Source organism: Lolium rigidum, chromosome 4 (assembly GCF_022539505.1).
Source record: "Lolium rigidum isolate FL_2022 chromosome 4, APGP_CSIRO_Lrig_0.1, whole genome shotgun sequence".
In the NCBI taxonomy this organism is placed as follows: Eukaryota; Viridiplantae; Streptophyta; class Magnoliopsida; order Poales; family Poaceae; genus Lolium; species Lolium rigidum.
In genome coordinates, this window is record NC_061511.1 from 142501933 (window position 1) to 142517788 (window position 15856).

At 45.4% G+C, this 15856-nt stretch overlaps 1 protein-coding gene across 1 annotated transcript; it reads right to left on the reverse strand.

Moving 5' to 3' along the window:
- Positions 1–2515: 2515 nt before the first annotated feature.
- On the reverse strand, positions 2516–7911 carry LOC124646461. Its single transcript, XM_047186568.1, has 3 exons — positions 7760–7911; positions 7487–7683; positions 2516–3136 (listed from the first exon to the last, which is right to left on the reverse strand). The coding sequence occupies exons 1-3, from the start codon at positions 7871–7873 to the stop codon at positions 2848–2850; spliced, it is 600 nt and encodes a 199-aa protein (XP_047042524.1). The 5' UTR covers positions 7874–7911; the 3' UTR covers positions 2516–2847.
- Between the last annotated feature and the right edge of the window lie 7945 nt (positions 7912–15856).

A 15856-nucleotide genomic window follows, 5' to 3' on the forward strand; every position in this document is an offset into this window, starting at 1 on the left:
GCCCCAACGAAACAGCTGAGGTTGTCAATCTCACCGGCTTGCCGTAACAAAGGATTAACCGTATTGTGTGGAAGATGATTGTTTGCAGAGAAAACAAGAAAACAAGTATTGCAAAGCAGATTTGTATTTCAGTATTAAAAGAATGGACCGGGGTCCACAGCTCACTAGAGGTGTCTCTCCCATAAGATAAAAGCATGTTGGGTGAACAAATTACACTGGGCAATTGACAAATAGAGAGGGCATAACAATGCACATACATGTCATGATAAGTATAGTGAGATTTAATTGGGCATTACGACAAAGTACATAGACCGCCATCCAACCGCATCTATGCCTAAAAAGTCCACCTTCAAAGTTATCGTCCGAACCCCTTCCAAGATTAAGTTGCAAAGCAACAGTACAATTGCATTAAGTATGGTGCGTAATGTAATCAACAACTACATCCTCTGACATAGCGCCAATGTTTTATCCCTAGTGGCAACAAAGACAACACAACCTTAGAACTTTCTCGTCACCGTCCTGTGTCAATGCGCATGAACCCACTATCGAGCATAAATACTCCCTCTTGGAGTTAAGAGCAAAACTTGGCCAGAGCCTCTACTAGTAACGGAGAGCATGCAAGATCATAAACAACACATATGTAATAACTTGATAATTAACATAACATGGTATTCTCTATCCATCGGATCCCGACAAACACAACATAGAGTATTACAGATAGATGATCTTGATCATGTTAGGCAGCTCACAAGATCCAACAATGAAGCACAATGAGGAGAAGACAACCATCTAGCTACCGCTATGGACCCATAGTCCAGGGGTGAACTACTCACTCATCACTCCGGAGGCGACCATGGCGGTGTAGAGTCCTCCGGGAGATGAATCCCCTCTCCGGCAGGTGCCGGAGGAGATCTCCATAATCCCCCGAGATGGGATTGGCGGCGGCGGCGTCTCCGCGAAGGTTTTCCGTATCGTGGTTTTTCGCCTCGTGGGTTTCGCGACGGAGGCTTTAAGCAGGCGGAAGGGCGGAGTCGGGGGCCGACGAGGGCCCACACCACAGGCGGCGCGGCCCCCCTTGGCCGCGCCGCCATGTGGTTTGGCCACCTCGTGGCCCCACTTCGTATGCTCTTCGGTCTTCCGGAAGGTTCGTGGCGAAATAGGCCCCCGGGTCTTCGTTTCGTCCAATTCCGAGAATATTTCGTTACTAGGATTTCTGAAACCAAAAACAGCAAAAACAAAGAATCGGCACTTCGGCATCTTGTTAATAGGTTAGTTCCGTAAAATGCACGAATATGACATAAAGTGTGCATAAAACATGTAGGTATCATCGCCGGTGGAGGGTTGGTTCCGCCAGCCCGGGATGGTCGCCGACGTGGGGGTCCGACCTGAATAAAGGCGGCGGTCCTAGGGCCTCTCTTGTGTGAAGAGGAGGACCTACCGGAGGCCTGGACTCGTGATCTGGCCGGGGGTTGAGTTCCGGAAGGCTCCGCCGGCCGAATGTAACGGTTGCTTTGCCCGGAGTTTGCTCGGATCGGAGGTATTCGGTCGTGCGCACCCATGCTTTTATTCCGACCGATTGGTTCCGGAGGGAGCGGCGCGAAGCTTTTTTTCGTGTTGACATCAAGTGACTATGGATCCATGATGAAAGTCGGAAGAAGAGAATTTCATGAAGGCCGGAGGGAGGACTAGCTAAGGGAGGTTCAAGTCTCCGCGCTCGTTGAGGGACTTGCTTGGTGTTCCGGGCTTCACAGCAGCGGTATGAAAGTGGGGGCGACAACACAGGTGAAGTGCGAGTCCTACCTTTCGGAGTGAAAACCCAAGGTCCGGCCTTAATTGGTTGTGCCTGGCAATGACCTTGGTGGAGGCATTGTTTTGAGAGCGGGGACTATCTTCGTGGTGAAAACCTAAGATCTTTGATCGGGCGACGACGGTGTTCGAGCACTCGTTCCCTTCTTGGAGGCGTCGTTTTTGGAGAGTCTGTAATTCAGGTGTTGTCTTAGCGGTGGATGTATTGTTGTTGTTAGGCCCGAGATACTGTAGCGGGACTTTTGTTTTTTAGTTTTCTTTTCTTGTTTTTGGCTGTGTGCATCCGTAGTGCCATTAGGGCGGTGCGTTGTTGCAGAGGCTGGGTGTAATTGGTATCTTCTTGATATTAATATATTCCCTTTATCGAAAAAAAATGTTCTCCGCGTGAAACAACAAATCGTGTTGCTCAGCGTTTCAGTTTTCTATTATGTAAAACAGCAAATCGATGTCGTGAAACAACAAATCGTTGTTGCTGGGTATTTCAGTTTGCTATTGTGTAAAACAGCAAATCGATGTTGCTCAGTGCTTCGGTTACTATCTCAGTCTACTATTGTACTGACCGAGTAGTTAGCCACAAAAGTACCTTTCAGTGGTCAATAATGATCTATCGTCGTTGGTCCTTCCATCTATGTTTGGTGGCTAACTGAAGAGAAACAAATTAGTACTCTGATGTCTGGAGCTGTGACAGTGTCAGATTTGACACTTTACGTTAATGTTCTATCACGGTGATGCAGTGAGCTGCACGTTTGATCTTAAAACAGACACTTTACATTAATGTCCTCTCGGATCAACAGTAGCATCTCAAATACATGAACCCCTGATAGCCCATACTATCAGAGCACACAAGATCAACACCTTAAAAGTATCATCATCAGTTCATCACTAGATGGACAATAACAGTTACAGTACCGTCTTTATGTCACTCAGATGATCAGATCGTCAAGCACGAAGCTTCAGGCAAGCAACACGGTCACACGTAACGTGTAGTGACTTATAGTAACTTCCCAGCCTAGGGGAACAAGCTAAGCAACATAAAGCCGCTCATGGCCCAGAGCCACCCTTGTCAAGTCCGTAATCAGTCATGCCCACGCTAACTTCATTTTGGTGCTTGACGAACCCGCCGTTCGCGGCCTTTGAGTAACTCCAGTAGTACACTAGGGAAGCCACGAGGTTGATGAGCATCATGGCAGCGGCTGCTGCAAACACTCCTTTACGGAGCGTGGCACAACTGACCAAGTCATGTTTCATGTAGTATCCAAGATACTTGGTGTGGTATGCATTTCTCGCGGATCCTCCAACAAGGCAAGCTTCCGCTGTGAGAAATGTCAACCTGGGAACCAAGTATAAAATGAAATTATGAGCGTGATAATAAGCATATCATTTGTAAGATCATATTTAACCAAGCACAACTATAGCAATAAGAACCTTGATCAGCTAATTCTCGTACTAGCAATTTTACATGTTTTAACCCATCTGATATCCGCTTACGCGCAGGAGCCGCAGATTGGCTCTGATATTATGAAACACAGCATAAACACACATGGTATCAAACAGAAGTAAGTGACATTTGTGCTTTAACTTGGCCATATGGAACTGTCGAGATGATATTGTTTTTAACAAGACTACAAATGCTCATTTTTTACAGGTAATCCCACTACTGGTCCTATGTTCTCCCGAAGGGCGGAGGGCAGAGGCACAGTGGGCGCATATGGTTTCTAGATTCAGCCGTCTGGAGACGGTTGCTTGGGCTATCTACAACCAGGGTAGCTGGCGGCTTTCTAAGAGATTACATGACATGGGACAGAAAAGAGTAACTGTTCTGACGACATTACAAGATAGTAGAATATAAGTAACGCTTTTGCTTCGGTACGCACCCTCCACAAAGTCGCCAAATCGTGAAAACACATGGACGGTCAGGATGCATCAATACCGCTTCGGGTCTGGGGGCAGGATCATCATCTTCTGGGTGCTGCGGGTTTGGCTGGATTCGTATCAGCCCACGTACAAGCCCGTATGACCCATAACGCTCTGTATTATACACCTACGTGTCCACGCGCGGCCACGACCGAACCGCCGTCGTCCTATCCTCTTCAGCACATCCATCCAAAGTAATCCCCAAATCGGGAAAAAACCCTAGCTATGTCAGCAGAGCACGCCATGGAGAGGGGGAAGGGGAAGGGCAAGGAGGCGGCGGTTGAGGACACCAAGTGGGCCGCACCATCGGCGGCCGGAGCTGCCCCAGATCTGAGCTCCGCTTGGGGCCAGACGATGCGATTTGGCTCCACGGTGGCTGTCCCGGCGAAGAAGAAACGTCCGTACGAGACCGAGGCGCAGATCCGGCGGCGCAAGAAGAAGAACCAGAAGAACCGGGAGAGGCAGGAGAGGAAGGCGACGGGGCTCAAGATCAACAGCCCCGACGACGTGCCAACCTTCGACGAATCCGACTCCGACGACAGGTCCGAGGTATATTTCTCAACCTCTCAACCATTTTTTTGCTTTAGATATCAAATGTCCTGTCATGGGGAGGGTTTTTTAGATCCACAGGGGTGCCCAAATACGGTTCCATTTCGTCGTTGGTTGGTTCATCTTAGGTTTTTTTTTTGCTGTAGTGCGTTTTAGTATAGGGGACGACCAACGTGAGCTATGTGGAGGATTTATTTGGCTGTCGCTTGGACTGTTCTGTGTTGTTGCTAATGGCTATTGCTAATGTAGAAATTAACTAGTGTCTGTTAAATGAAATTGGGGTGCATCCCTTATCATGAAATGTATCATTAGATGTTTGCTTTATTTTATTGCTTGGTACATAGCTGGAGAATGTTGGCGTTGGTTTCATCTTGAACCACAATTCTTCATGCATCTGATTAGCTGGAGCCTGTCTAGTTGGTTTATTTTCCTGTCTAGCAAATTCATGTCAAGGTTTACTCAATATGGCGTTGGTTTACATCTTGAACCACAATTCTTCATGCATCTGATTAGCTGGAGCCTGTCTAGTTGGTTTATTTTCCTGTCTAGCAAATTCATGTCAAGGTTTACTCAATATGAGCTAATCAGATGCATGAAGAATTGTGGTTCAAGATGAAACCAACGCCAACATTCTCCACCTATGTACCAAGCAATAAAATAAAGCAAACATCTGATGAAACATTTCATGATAAGGGATGCACCCCAATTTCATTTAACAGACACTAGTTAATTTCTACATTAGCAATAGCCATTAGCAACAGCACAAAACAATTCAAGCGGCAGCCAAATAAGTTCTCCACATAGCTCACCTTGGTCGTCCCCTATACTAAAACGCACTAGAGCAAAAAAAACCTAAGATGAACCAACCAATGACAGAAATGGAACCGTATTTGGGCACCCTTGTGGATCTAAAAAACCCTCTCCATGACAGGACATTTGATATCTAAAGCAAAAAAAAATGGTTGAGAGGTTGAGAAATATACCTCGGACCTGTCGTTGGAGTCGGATTCGTCGAAGGTTGGCACGTCGTCGGGGCTGTTGATCTTGAGCCCCGCCGCCTTCCTCTCCCCGCTCTCCCGGTTCTTCTGGTTCTTCTTCTTGCGCCGCCGGATCTGCGCCTCGGTCTCGTACGGACGTTTCTTCTTCGCCGGGGCAGCCACCGTGGAGCCGAATCGCGTCGTCTGGCCCCAAGCGAAACTCAGATCTGGGGCAGCTCCGGCCGCCGATGGTGCGGCCCACTTGCTGTCCTCAACCGCCGCCTCCTTGCCCTTCCCGTCCTTCCCTTCCCCTCTCCATGGACGAGCGAGAGCGAGAGCGAAAGCGTGCTCTGCTCGTTCGTGACCTAGCTAGGGTTTTTTCCCGATTTGGGGATTGCTTTGGATGGATGTGCTGAAGAGGACAGGGGAGAAAGAAATATATACGACGGCGGTTCGGTCGTGGCCGCGCGTGGACACATAGGCGTATAATACAGAGCGTTATGGGTCATACGGGCTTGTACGTGGGCAGATACAAACCCAGCCAAACCCGCAGTACCCAGAAGATGACGATCCTGCCCCCAGACCCGAAGCGGTATCGATGCATCCTGACCGTCCATGTGTTTTCACGATTTGGCGACTTTGTGGAGGGTGCGTACCGAAGCAAAAGCGTTGCTTTCAAGAATCAGAACACCCTTTCTGTTTGTGCCTCATCTCTCATCTATTAATTTTTGCTTAGGATAGTAACCATATCCATGGAACAAGCACACTGTCAAAATGATTCTGCAGCTTAATCACAAAATCCCATGTGGTACAAAGTTGTTATTAATAATGTGAGTGATGACAACTACTTAACAGCTTAACCTGCTTGTGGTTTGTTATACCAGACTTCACTTCTAAACACTCAGTTTATGTTCATAAACTGGCTAATTCTTATGTTTCCTGATAGACAAACAAGACTTAATGGCCAAAACTATGATGAAAGCAAACACATAACTACCGGCTAACTCTATGATGACAAGGGAAGTTCCTGGCAGCAAATTCATGCCGTCATGGATGAACTTTTAGAATATGGATTAACATCCGAGATGCCTTTCAATAGCGAACTAGTTCCAGGAAAAATATATGATCCAACATAATTTGGTATAGAACAAGATAACCATTTTAACAAAGGAACTTGATATTAGAAGGGTTATGCACAACCAGAAACCACAGTTATGCAATCACACTAACGATAGCATGTAGCATGCTGCACCAAAGAAACTGAGTACAGACATCCTAAACAACTGTTAGTTCTATTTCCATCTCAGTATGAATGGGGAGGATTGGGTTAGAGTAATCCTTTTTATTAGAGGGCAGATTGTACAACTTGAAGAATCTGCAGGGTGCAGCGCCAGATTGTGCAGGAGTGCAAATTGAAGAACATTTTTGCTATAACAGAGCAGCCTGAATTACTTCGTCAAAGCCAAAGGTTTTGCCGGCAGATAATCCAACCGAAGAGTGTGGTTTGTCTATAATGTGGATTGAAATAACAGTATGCCACTGTAGTACAAATCTTTCCATAGATACCCACAAATTACATACTGGTTTTCATTCTTCAATACTTGGTTTTGGGGCAAGAGCGATGGTGGGTATAGTTAGCAAGTCACACTCTAGGAAGCTAGTTACTCCAGAAAGCTAATTATTACCAAGCTTCATTAGCCAATGCAACCAAAAGTCCAAACTGGTGAAAAGGGTTAGTAATACACTTCAGAACAATTATCAAGAGCGATGGTGGGTATAGTTAGCAAGTAACACTCTAGGAAGCTAGTTACTCCAGCAAGGTAATAATTGCCAAGCTTCATTAGCCAACGCAACCAAAACTCCGAACTAATGAAAAAGACTAGTACACTTATACACTTCAGAACAATTATCAAATGACATCCGCATTCTAAAATTTCAGCTTGTAAGTAACATTACTGAAGTTGACAGTGGCAAGTTTATGAAAAGTAGCCACAGTGAGTCTACACCCTAGAAAAAAATTAGGATCCTAGTAGTGTGTCTCATAGTCTCATGTCATCACCACACCTAAACAAATAGACCAGATTTCCGTACACCCAAAGCCAGAACGAACAGAACGCAAATTGAACCAAATCTAACATACTAATCGGCAATCTTCCCCATAATGACCTCATTATACACATCCGCATCGGAGAAACGAAGGGAATGGGGGAGGTTTAGGAGCTAGGGTTCAGCACACAAACCAGGAGAGGACGAAGGCGGCGACGGCGCATCCGCGGGAGGAGAGCGCCGGGCCGAGACAGAGGCAGCGCGTGACGCCGGTGACAAGCACCTGCGACAGGAGGAGCACGAAAAAGGCGGCGACGCCGTAGACGGTGGAGGCGTCGGTGTCGTAGAGGCAGTAGGAGCGGTCATCGTACTCGTCCGGCACCACTTTCCCCTGCAAGAAAACCTCAGCGTGGCATACGAAGGTGGAGATCCAAGAAGGAGGAGTTGTGGCGAGATAGAGGGCGTACGGTGCTGCGTCGGCGCTCGGCGCCGACGGCGAGGAGGAAGGCGAAGATGTTGAGGAAGGTTAAGAACGCGGCGAGCGCGAGGGAGGCCGGGCGCGAGGTCGCGAATCCAGCCATCGGTCTCGACCTCGACCAGTCCGGCGGCGGCTGCTGGGGCTGAGGCTCCGGAGGCAGCACTTCTCACTGAGCTGTGTGTCGGAGCCTCGGAGGATACCAGTGGGAGTGAGTGGGTACTGGGACCCACATGTCGGTGATAGGACATAAATGCGCGGTTCTGGAAGCAGCTGTCTGAGGCCCGTTGCTTTCCTTCTTTACCGGATTATTTTTGAACTTCTTCACGCATTTTTAGATGTAAAATCTTTGGAGCAACAGGCGAAGGCTACAAATTGCCCCCACACTGTCATCATTAACATCAACATCAAGATCTGCATTTATATTCAACAAATTATAGTTAGTAAGGTATATACTTCTGCAAAGTCGATACTAGTTAGTTACTTACTGTCATCCAAGGGCTCTCATTGACCTCATGATCAACACTTGAACTTTGCTCATCATCTTTTTTGGAATCAGATTTTTGCCTTTGATTATCGCCATGGGCATCAACACTACTTGTTGCTGAAAGTACCTATTTAAAGCACCTCTTTGTGATTGAATAAGTTGATCGGTTCGTTTTTTGTAATTTCTATTCAAAGCATCTGAGATTTATTTTCCCGTTTCAGCATTGGGACACCTAATATTATGAAGAAAATTAATACATCTCTCACAATATTTACACATGATGATAGGAGGTGCGAAGTATGAACAAACAATTTTTAATCTGTATACAAATAAGATGGAGCGGAATTAGTGAATTACCTAAACAGTAAAAAGCGCGAACGCCTGGAAGTGTGTGAGTTGTAAGATTGATCGAAGAAGAAAAGGATCCCTGGTGCTGGCGATCTGCCGATCTGGGAACGGAAGTCCATGGACTAGGCGAGGAGTCGGCGAGGAAAAGAAACGACACCAGCTTCCAGCGTCGTGCGTCCGTTCTCCTCCCTGGATTTTCTCTAGTTTCGTTGGGCGCCTGGGCCATTGGCCTTTTTCTATTTATTTTTTCAGCAGGAACGCATAGAAGACTGATACATGGATGGGGCCCCCTCCAAGCGGTGGCCCATGGGCGTTGCCCATGGTCGCCTATGGCCAAAGTCGGGCATGTAAAGAGTCTGTGCTTACACCGGGAGAGAAACACAAAATGCAATGCTCTGAAACTGGCACTGACACATCTACGCAGGGTTGAGAATCACAGAACGAGAGGCGAGCTTTTTTAGATGGGACAAGCGGAAATGTCAGAGCCAAGAGGCCATGACAGGATCGGGGATGGCGACGGAGAGCGGCGCTGCATAGCTGAACCCTAGTCGGCAGCGGCGCTCGGTCATAGGAGAGAAGGGCGGGAGGGTTGGGACCTATCGGAGCAGATGAGGACCGGCTTGGCTTCTGGCGCGGATGGGATAAAGGCCTGCTCCCGTTTGAAAAGAATTGTTCTGATTTAATTTTGTTTAGGAGTACCAAGTGGTACCTAACAAAATGGAAATACTTTTGATGGGACCGGTCACGTTTTCCCTCAATTTGCTTTAAGTGTAGCAAACTTGCACCGCATTTAGAGGTGCGCAACTCTACGTTATGTCATGAATTAGACTTTTTCTTTACCTATCTTGTACCTGATGAATCAATCGAATACCGGAGGAAAGAGCGAATTGTCAAAAGTTGGTGTGCTTAAATAATGGAACCACTGGAAATATTTGAATTACGAGTTTTAGTGAACATCTAAGAGAGTTGCGAAATTATTCAAAAACTCACGTTTTTCGGAACACCATAGTTATGATGGAGTATTCGAGGGACGTATCCAAACCTTGTTGGATTAATGATGAGATAATAAAATGATTCCATTATATTTTTATGGATTATGCTTTAGAGACTACCGCTTTTACACTAAATAGAGCGTCATCATAATCCGTTGAAATGACACCATACGAGTTATGGCTTGGGTATAAACCCTAACGGCACTTTCTTAAATTTTGGTATGCGTAGCATAAGTAAATGAGTTTACAACCAAAATCGGATGAATGTCTTTGTTAGTTATCCCGGAGAATAAATTGGGAATTCTTTCCACTATAAAGTCAAAGACAAAAGTGTTTGTCGATGTTTCTTGCTTATTTTCAAGAAATTGTTTCTCGCGAAGTATTTGAGTGGGAGAACAATGGAACTTCATAAGGTTGATGAACCTGAGCATGATGATCAGAGTAGTGCAACATCGGAAATGGTTCCGGAAGCGGTAACAACGATCATGGCGGCCATATCTACAAAGTGTTATAGTCATGTAGATCGAAGTACATATTGAACCTTGTAGGTATGGTTTACTTTATGATCAAATAAATGATTTATGGACAAAGGATTGATTTTGAACAATGATAAACCAACTACATATAAATAAGCTATGATGGGCCCTGACTCCATTAAAATGGCTAAGAGCCATGAAATCCAAGATAGTATCTATAATCAAGTTTGGAGCTTGGTAAACTTTTTGAAGGAATAAATACTTTTTGAAATTAAATGGATCTATAAAATTAATAGACTTAGATATAATATCCTTGAAGAAGCTCGACTTGTCAAAATATTGTTTACGACAAAGTTCAAAGAGTTGACTGCGATAAGATTAGATCTTCAGCAGCGATGCTTATGGTCTATGCGGATTGTTTTAGTAATCAATACATATTTCTTTTATGAGATGTGTTAGTAGGATGGTGACAAGGGATTAACTTGTCAATGCCTACGGATTGTAGACTTAGGGTTTCGTAGAAAGTAGAGGGCAAGTAGATCACAAAGGTTCAGCCGAAAAGGTGCTCGACTAAGAAAACTAGGGTTATATTGACAATAGATTCGATCCTTTTTCCTCCCCTCGGCTCCCCTTTATATAGGAGGGAGAGCCGAGGGTTCTCTTGCCGTACAAGTTAAAAACTCTGGGAGACTATCCGAGTCTTTCCCGTACAATTACATGACTCGTGATTCCTAATATAACCCTATATTCCATATTGATGTTCGCTAGGCTTCTGGGCCTTGTAAATCTTCGGTTCGTGGGCCTCCAAATGCCCTCGGTTACTTTATTCGGCAGGCCCATTCGGGATGCCTATGTCAGTAGCCCCCGAGATTTTGTTTGAGTCGTAGAGTCGAGCAAAATCTCCAACGTATAATTGAATCATGTTTATATACCAACGAGCTGAATATTTTTGTTTAACGTTTATTTTGTACAGGATACTGGTAGATGAGGTTGGTTCATCTGACGGATCAGGTACCAGTTAACTTCTCTTGTGGCAAAACCACATAAACCTACTTCAAGCTCAATTCCCTTGACTTGAACTCGAAATACTGGCGTAATTCGACACGCGCCGCTTAAGGACTTATCGTGAATCGAATCCCAGATATGTTTTATAGAGTACCTAACGCGTCCGCTAGGATTTTTCTTCGTATCTGTTGATACGGATGAAGTGATAGAGCGCATTCGAGTGCGATATTGATACGTCTCTGACGTATCGATAATTTATTATGTTCCATGCCACATTATTGATGATATCTACATGTTTTATACACATTATATGTCGTATTTATGCATTTTCCGGCACTAACCTATTAACGAGATGCCGAAGAGCCGATTCTTTGTTTTCTGCTGTTTTTGGTTTCAGAAATCCTACAAAGGAAATATTCTCGGAATTGGACGAAATCAACGCCCGGGGTCCTATTTTTGCACGAAGTTTCCGGAAGACCGAAGGGGAAGGAAGTGGGGCCACGAGGCGCCGACACAACGAGGACGGCGCGGCTCGGCCCTTGGCCGCGCGGCCCCGGCGTGTGGGGCCCTCGTGTGGCCCCCCGCATTGCCCTTCCGCCTACTTAAAGCCTTCGTCGCGAAACCCCCGGTACCGAGAGCCACGATACGGAAAACCTACTGAGACGCCGCCGCCGCCAATCCCATCTCGGGGGATTATGGAGATCGCCTCCGGCACCCTGCCGGAGAGGGGAATCATCTCCCGGAGGACTCTTCACCGCCATGGTCGCCTCCGGAGTAGGGATGGCACCCGCAGGGTATGGGTGCGGGTAGAGCCATCCCATACCCGTACCCGTCACCTTCAATCTTACCCATCACCCGTACCCATACCCGTCAATGGGTACAAGTTTTTCCCATACCCGTCACCCGACAGGGTAAATGGGTATCCGTGGGTAAAAATACCCGCACTTATAACACATCAAATTGATCAAAAAAAATATGACATGAGTTGAAGCGATCCTAAATAGGGGACTAATCCTCACCACCCTACCAGTAATTGTGAGACCAGAAAGCGTGAGGTTCAACGTAGCTATGTGAAGGCATAATTAGGGGGAAATTAAGTACTTCAGAATATTACAGCGGTCTACTTGTCAAATTTAGATGGGTAGATGGGTACGTGGGTATGGGTTCTACAATCCCATACCCGTACCCGTCCTACCCGATGGGTATGATATTTTCCCATTTACAAATCCATGGGTAATATTTTGTCCCATACCCGTGCTCCTATTGGGTTTTTACCCGACGGGTACACGGGTCATGGGTACCCATTGCCATCCCTACTCCGGAGTGATGAGTGAGTAGTTCACCCCTGAACTATGGGTCCATAGAAGTAGCTAGATGATTGTCTTCTCCTCATGTGCTTCATTGTCGGATCTTGTGAGCTGCCTAACATGATCAAGATCATCTATCTGTAATTCTATATGTTGTGTTTGTCGGGATCCGATGGATAGAGAATACTATGTTATGTTGATTATCAATCTATTACCTATGTGTTGTTTATGATCTTGCATGCTCTCCGTTATTAGTAGAGGCTCGGCCAAGTTTTTACTCTTAACTCCAAGAGGGAGTATTTATGCTCGATAGTGGGTTCATGCCTCCATTAAATGCGGGACGAGTGACGGAAAGTTCTAAGGTTGTGGATGTGCTTGTTGCCACTAGGGATAAAACATTGATGCTATGTCCGAGGATGTAGTTATTGATTACATTACGCACCATACTTAATGCAATTGTCCGTTGTTTTGCAACTTAATACTGGAAGGGGTTCGGATGATAACTCGAAGGTGGACTTTTTAGGCATAGATGCATGCTTGGATAGCGGTCTATGTACTTTGTCGTAATGCCCAATTAAATCTCACAATATTCATCATATCATGTATGTGCATTGTCATGCTCTCTTTATTTGTCAATTGTCCGACCGTAATTTGTTCACCCAACATGCTATTTATCTTATGGGAGAGACACCTCTAGTGAGCTCGTGGACCCGGTCCATTCTTTTACATTGAATACAATATACTTGCAATACTTGTTCTACTTGTTTTATGCAAACAATCATCATCCACACTATACATCTAATCCTTTGTTACGGCAAGCGAGGTGAGATTGACAACCTCACTTGTTTCGTTGGGGCAAAGTACTTTGGTTGTGTTGTGCGGGTTCCACATTGGCGCGGAATCCCTGGTGTTGCGCCGCACTACATCCCGCCGCCATCAACCTTCAACGTGCTTCTTGGCTCCTCCTGGTTCGATAAACCTTGGTTTCTTTCTGGGGGAAAACTTGCCGCTGTACGCATCACACCTTCCTCTTGGGGTTCCCAACGGACGCGTGTTGTACGCGTATCAAGACTGTTTTCTGGCGCCGTTGCCGGGGAACTGAAGAAAAGTTACACCACAAAGATTTCTAACTCCCACGTCAACTACACGCCAGCAAGCTGTTTTCCGGCGCCGTTGCCGGGGAGATCAAGACACTGTTGCAAGGGAGTCTCCACAATCCAATCTCTTTACTTTGTTTTGTCTTGCTTTATTTTATTTACTACTTTTTTTGCTGCATTATATCAAAACACAAAAAAATTAGTTGCTAGCTTTACTTTATTTAGTGTCTTGCACTCTATATCAAAACACAAAAAAATTAGTTACTTGCATTTATTTTATCTAGTTTTCTTTATTTACTACTGCTAAAATGGCCACTCCTGAAAATACTAAGTTGTGTGACTTCACAACCACAAATAATAATGATTTCTTATGCACACCTATTGCTCCACCCGCTACTACAGCAGAATTCTTTGAAATTAAACACGCTTTACTCGAATCTTGTTATGCGAGAGCAATTTTCCAGTGTTAGTTCGATGATGATGCTGCCCATCTCAATAATTTTGTTGAATTGTGTGAAATGCAAAAGTATAAAGATGTAGATGGTGACATTATAAAATTAAAATTGTTTCCTTTCTCATTAAGAGGAAGAGTGTGGTGACCCGGCATACCACTGCATGGTGTAGTATGCAAGTCTGATATAACACCAATGAAACACAGTTCCACGAGTATTATATCGCTCAGAGTGGTACAACAGAAACATATGCGGGTCCAAGGCATGTCTATAGAATTACAACACTGACTCTGTTACATAAGATCATCATAGCCTCCTACTTTACAATGAGGTAAAACTGCAAATAAACTCCAGAAGAACGACTCGTAGTCTAGTCTTATCACGAACTCTATTTGAAGAGTATTTAACTAGCTATAGAGGCTATGAATAGATTCTAGCTAAATAGGAACTAGGTTTAGGAAGCTAGTTCCCTTCTATGGCTAAACTAGGTTTTCTCCTTGATGGATGTGGTATTCGACTCCTCCGACGGGTCCTGTCTCTTGAAGTAGTTGTTGACTCCTCGGTCTTCGAGTTGCACTCGTAGATCCTCCTTTGATGCCTCCATATCTAAGCGGGGATTTAAGAGTGGGATGAGTACGAGCGTACTCAACAAGTTCATTATAGGAAAGAGGTGTTTAATGCACTAGCTACAGCATTAGACCGGAAAGTCTAATACCAATGCAGGTTTTCATAACCATTTCTTCAAAAGGTTGCTTTTATTCGGAAGAACTATGTCCGTCAGCCTTCACCGGTTTACTAGAACTTCATGGAGCTCCTTTCCGGCCGCGTTCGCAGTTCCATATCCCGGAACAGGGAGTGACAGAGTCACGGTTCTTTACACTCGCGGAGGTGTGTTGCTTTACCCATAAGAGATCTTAACCTTGGTGCCAACCGGCGCGCAACCCGTCCACACTTCCTATGGTGTGAGGCCCGGTATAAGGTCTAGCCAATCATGTTCCTCCGCTACCTCGAACACCCACCCTTTGTTGCATGCGCCGACCCTGGGTCCACGTCGGTCCCATTATTCCCGTAATTTCAGGGTGGACCCCGACCACGACAACAAGGCTCGGGCTCTTACCATACACTCCTACGCCGGTGGCTGCAACCCATCATAGACCGCATTACCGTGGGGAATTAGAATGGGATCCCCACCCTCCGGTTGTTCCGCAAGACACAACCTGCTACGGCAAGCAATGCTTTACCGTGGGGAATTAGAATGGGATCCCCACCCTCCGGTTGTTCCGCCGGATACAAGCTGCTACGGTAAGCGCATCCGTTGATGAACGAGAGGTGGAAACACTTTTGACTACTCCGTCCCACTCCGGATCTTATGGTTAACACGGGTATTACGGCACAAGAATCATCGGCGACATTTGTTGTTTAATCCTAGATGGATATAAACCCATGCAATGGAACCTCCACCATATCAACACAATCCATGGTTCCATTGCCCACCACTTAGTCATATTCATAGTTATGAAAGTAGTGGTTTTGATTTTTGTGCAATAGTGATAACCATAATACTTTGCAAGTAATTTGATAGAAATACTCAAATGACATGAGCAAGTGATGAACTTGCCTTTCTTGACTGCAAGATTATGCGGGCAAGGTCTTCGATGCGTAATAACTCCAAATTCTGAAATAGCATCATCGTCCAGTAAGGACGATGTTTAAAAGATTGGCAAGGATGCAATAATGCATAAGAATGAGATGCAATCGCTCTAAGCGTGACCTAACCCCGAGGATTTAGGATTAGTGAGTTGTGATGATTAACTCAGGGTGTGTTGCACTTTTAGAGTGATTCCCAAACAAGGTTTTTATTAAGGTTCGATTACTTGGTATCCTGTACAAGTTATATGATAAAGCATAGTAATCAATTGAGCATA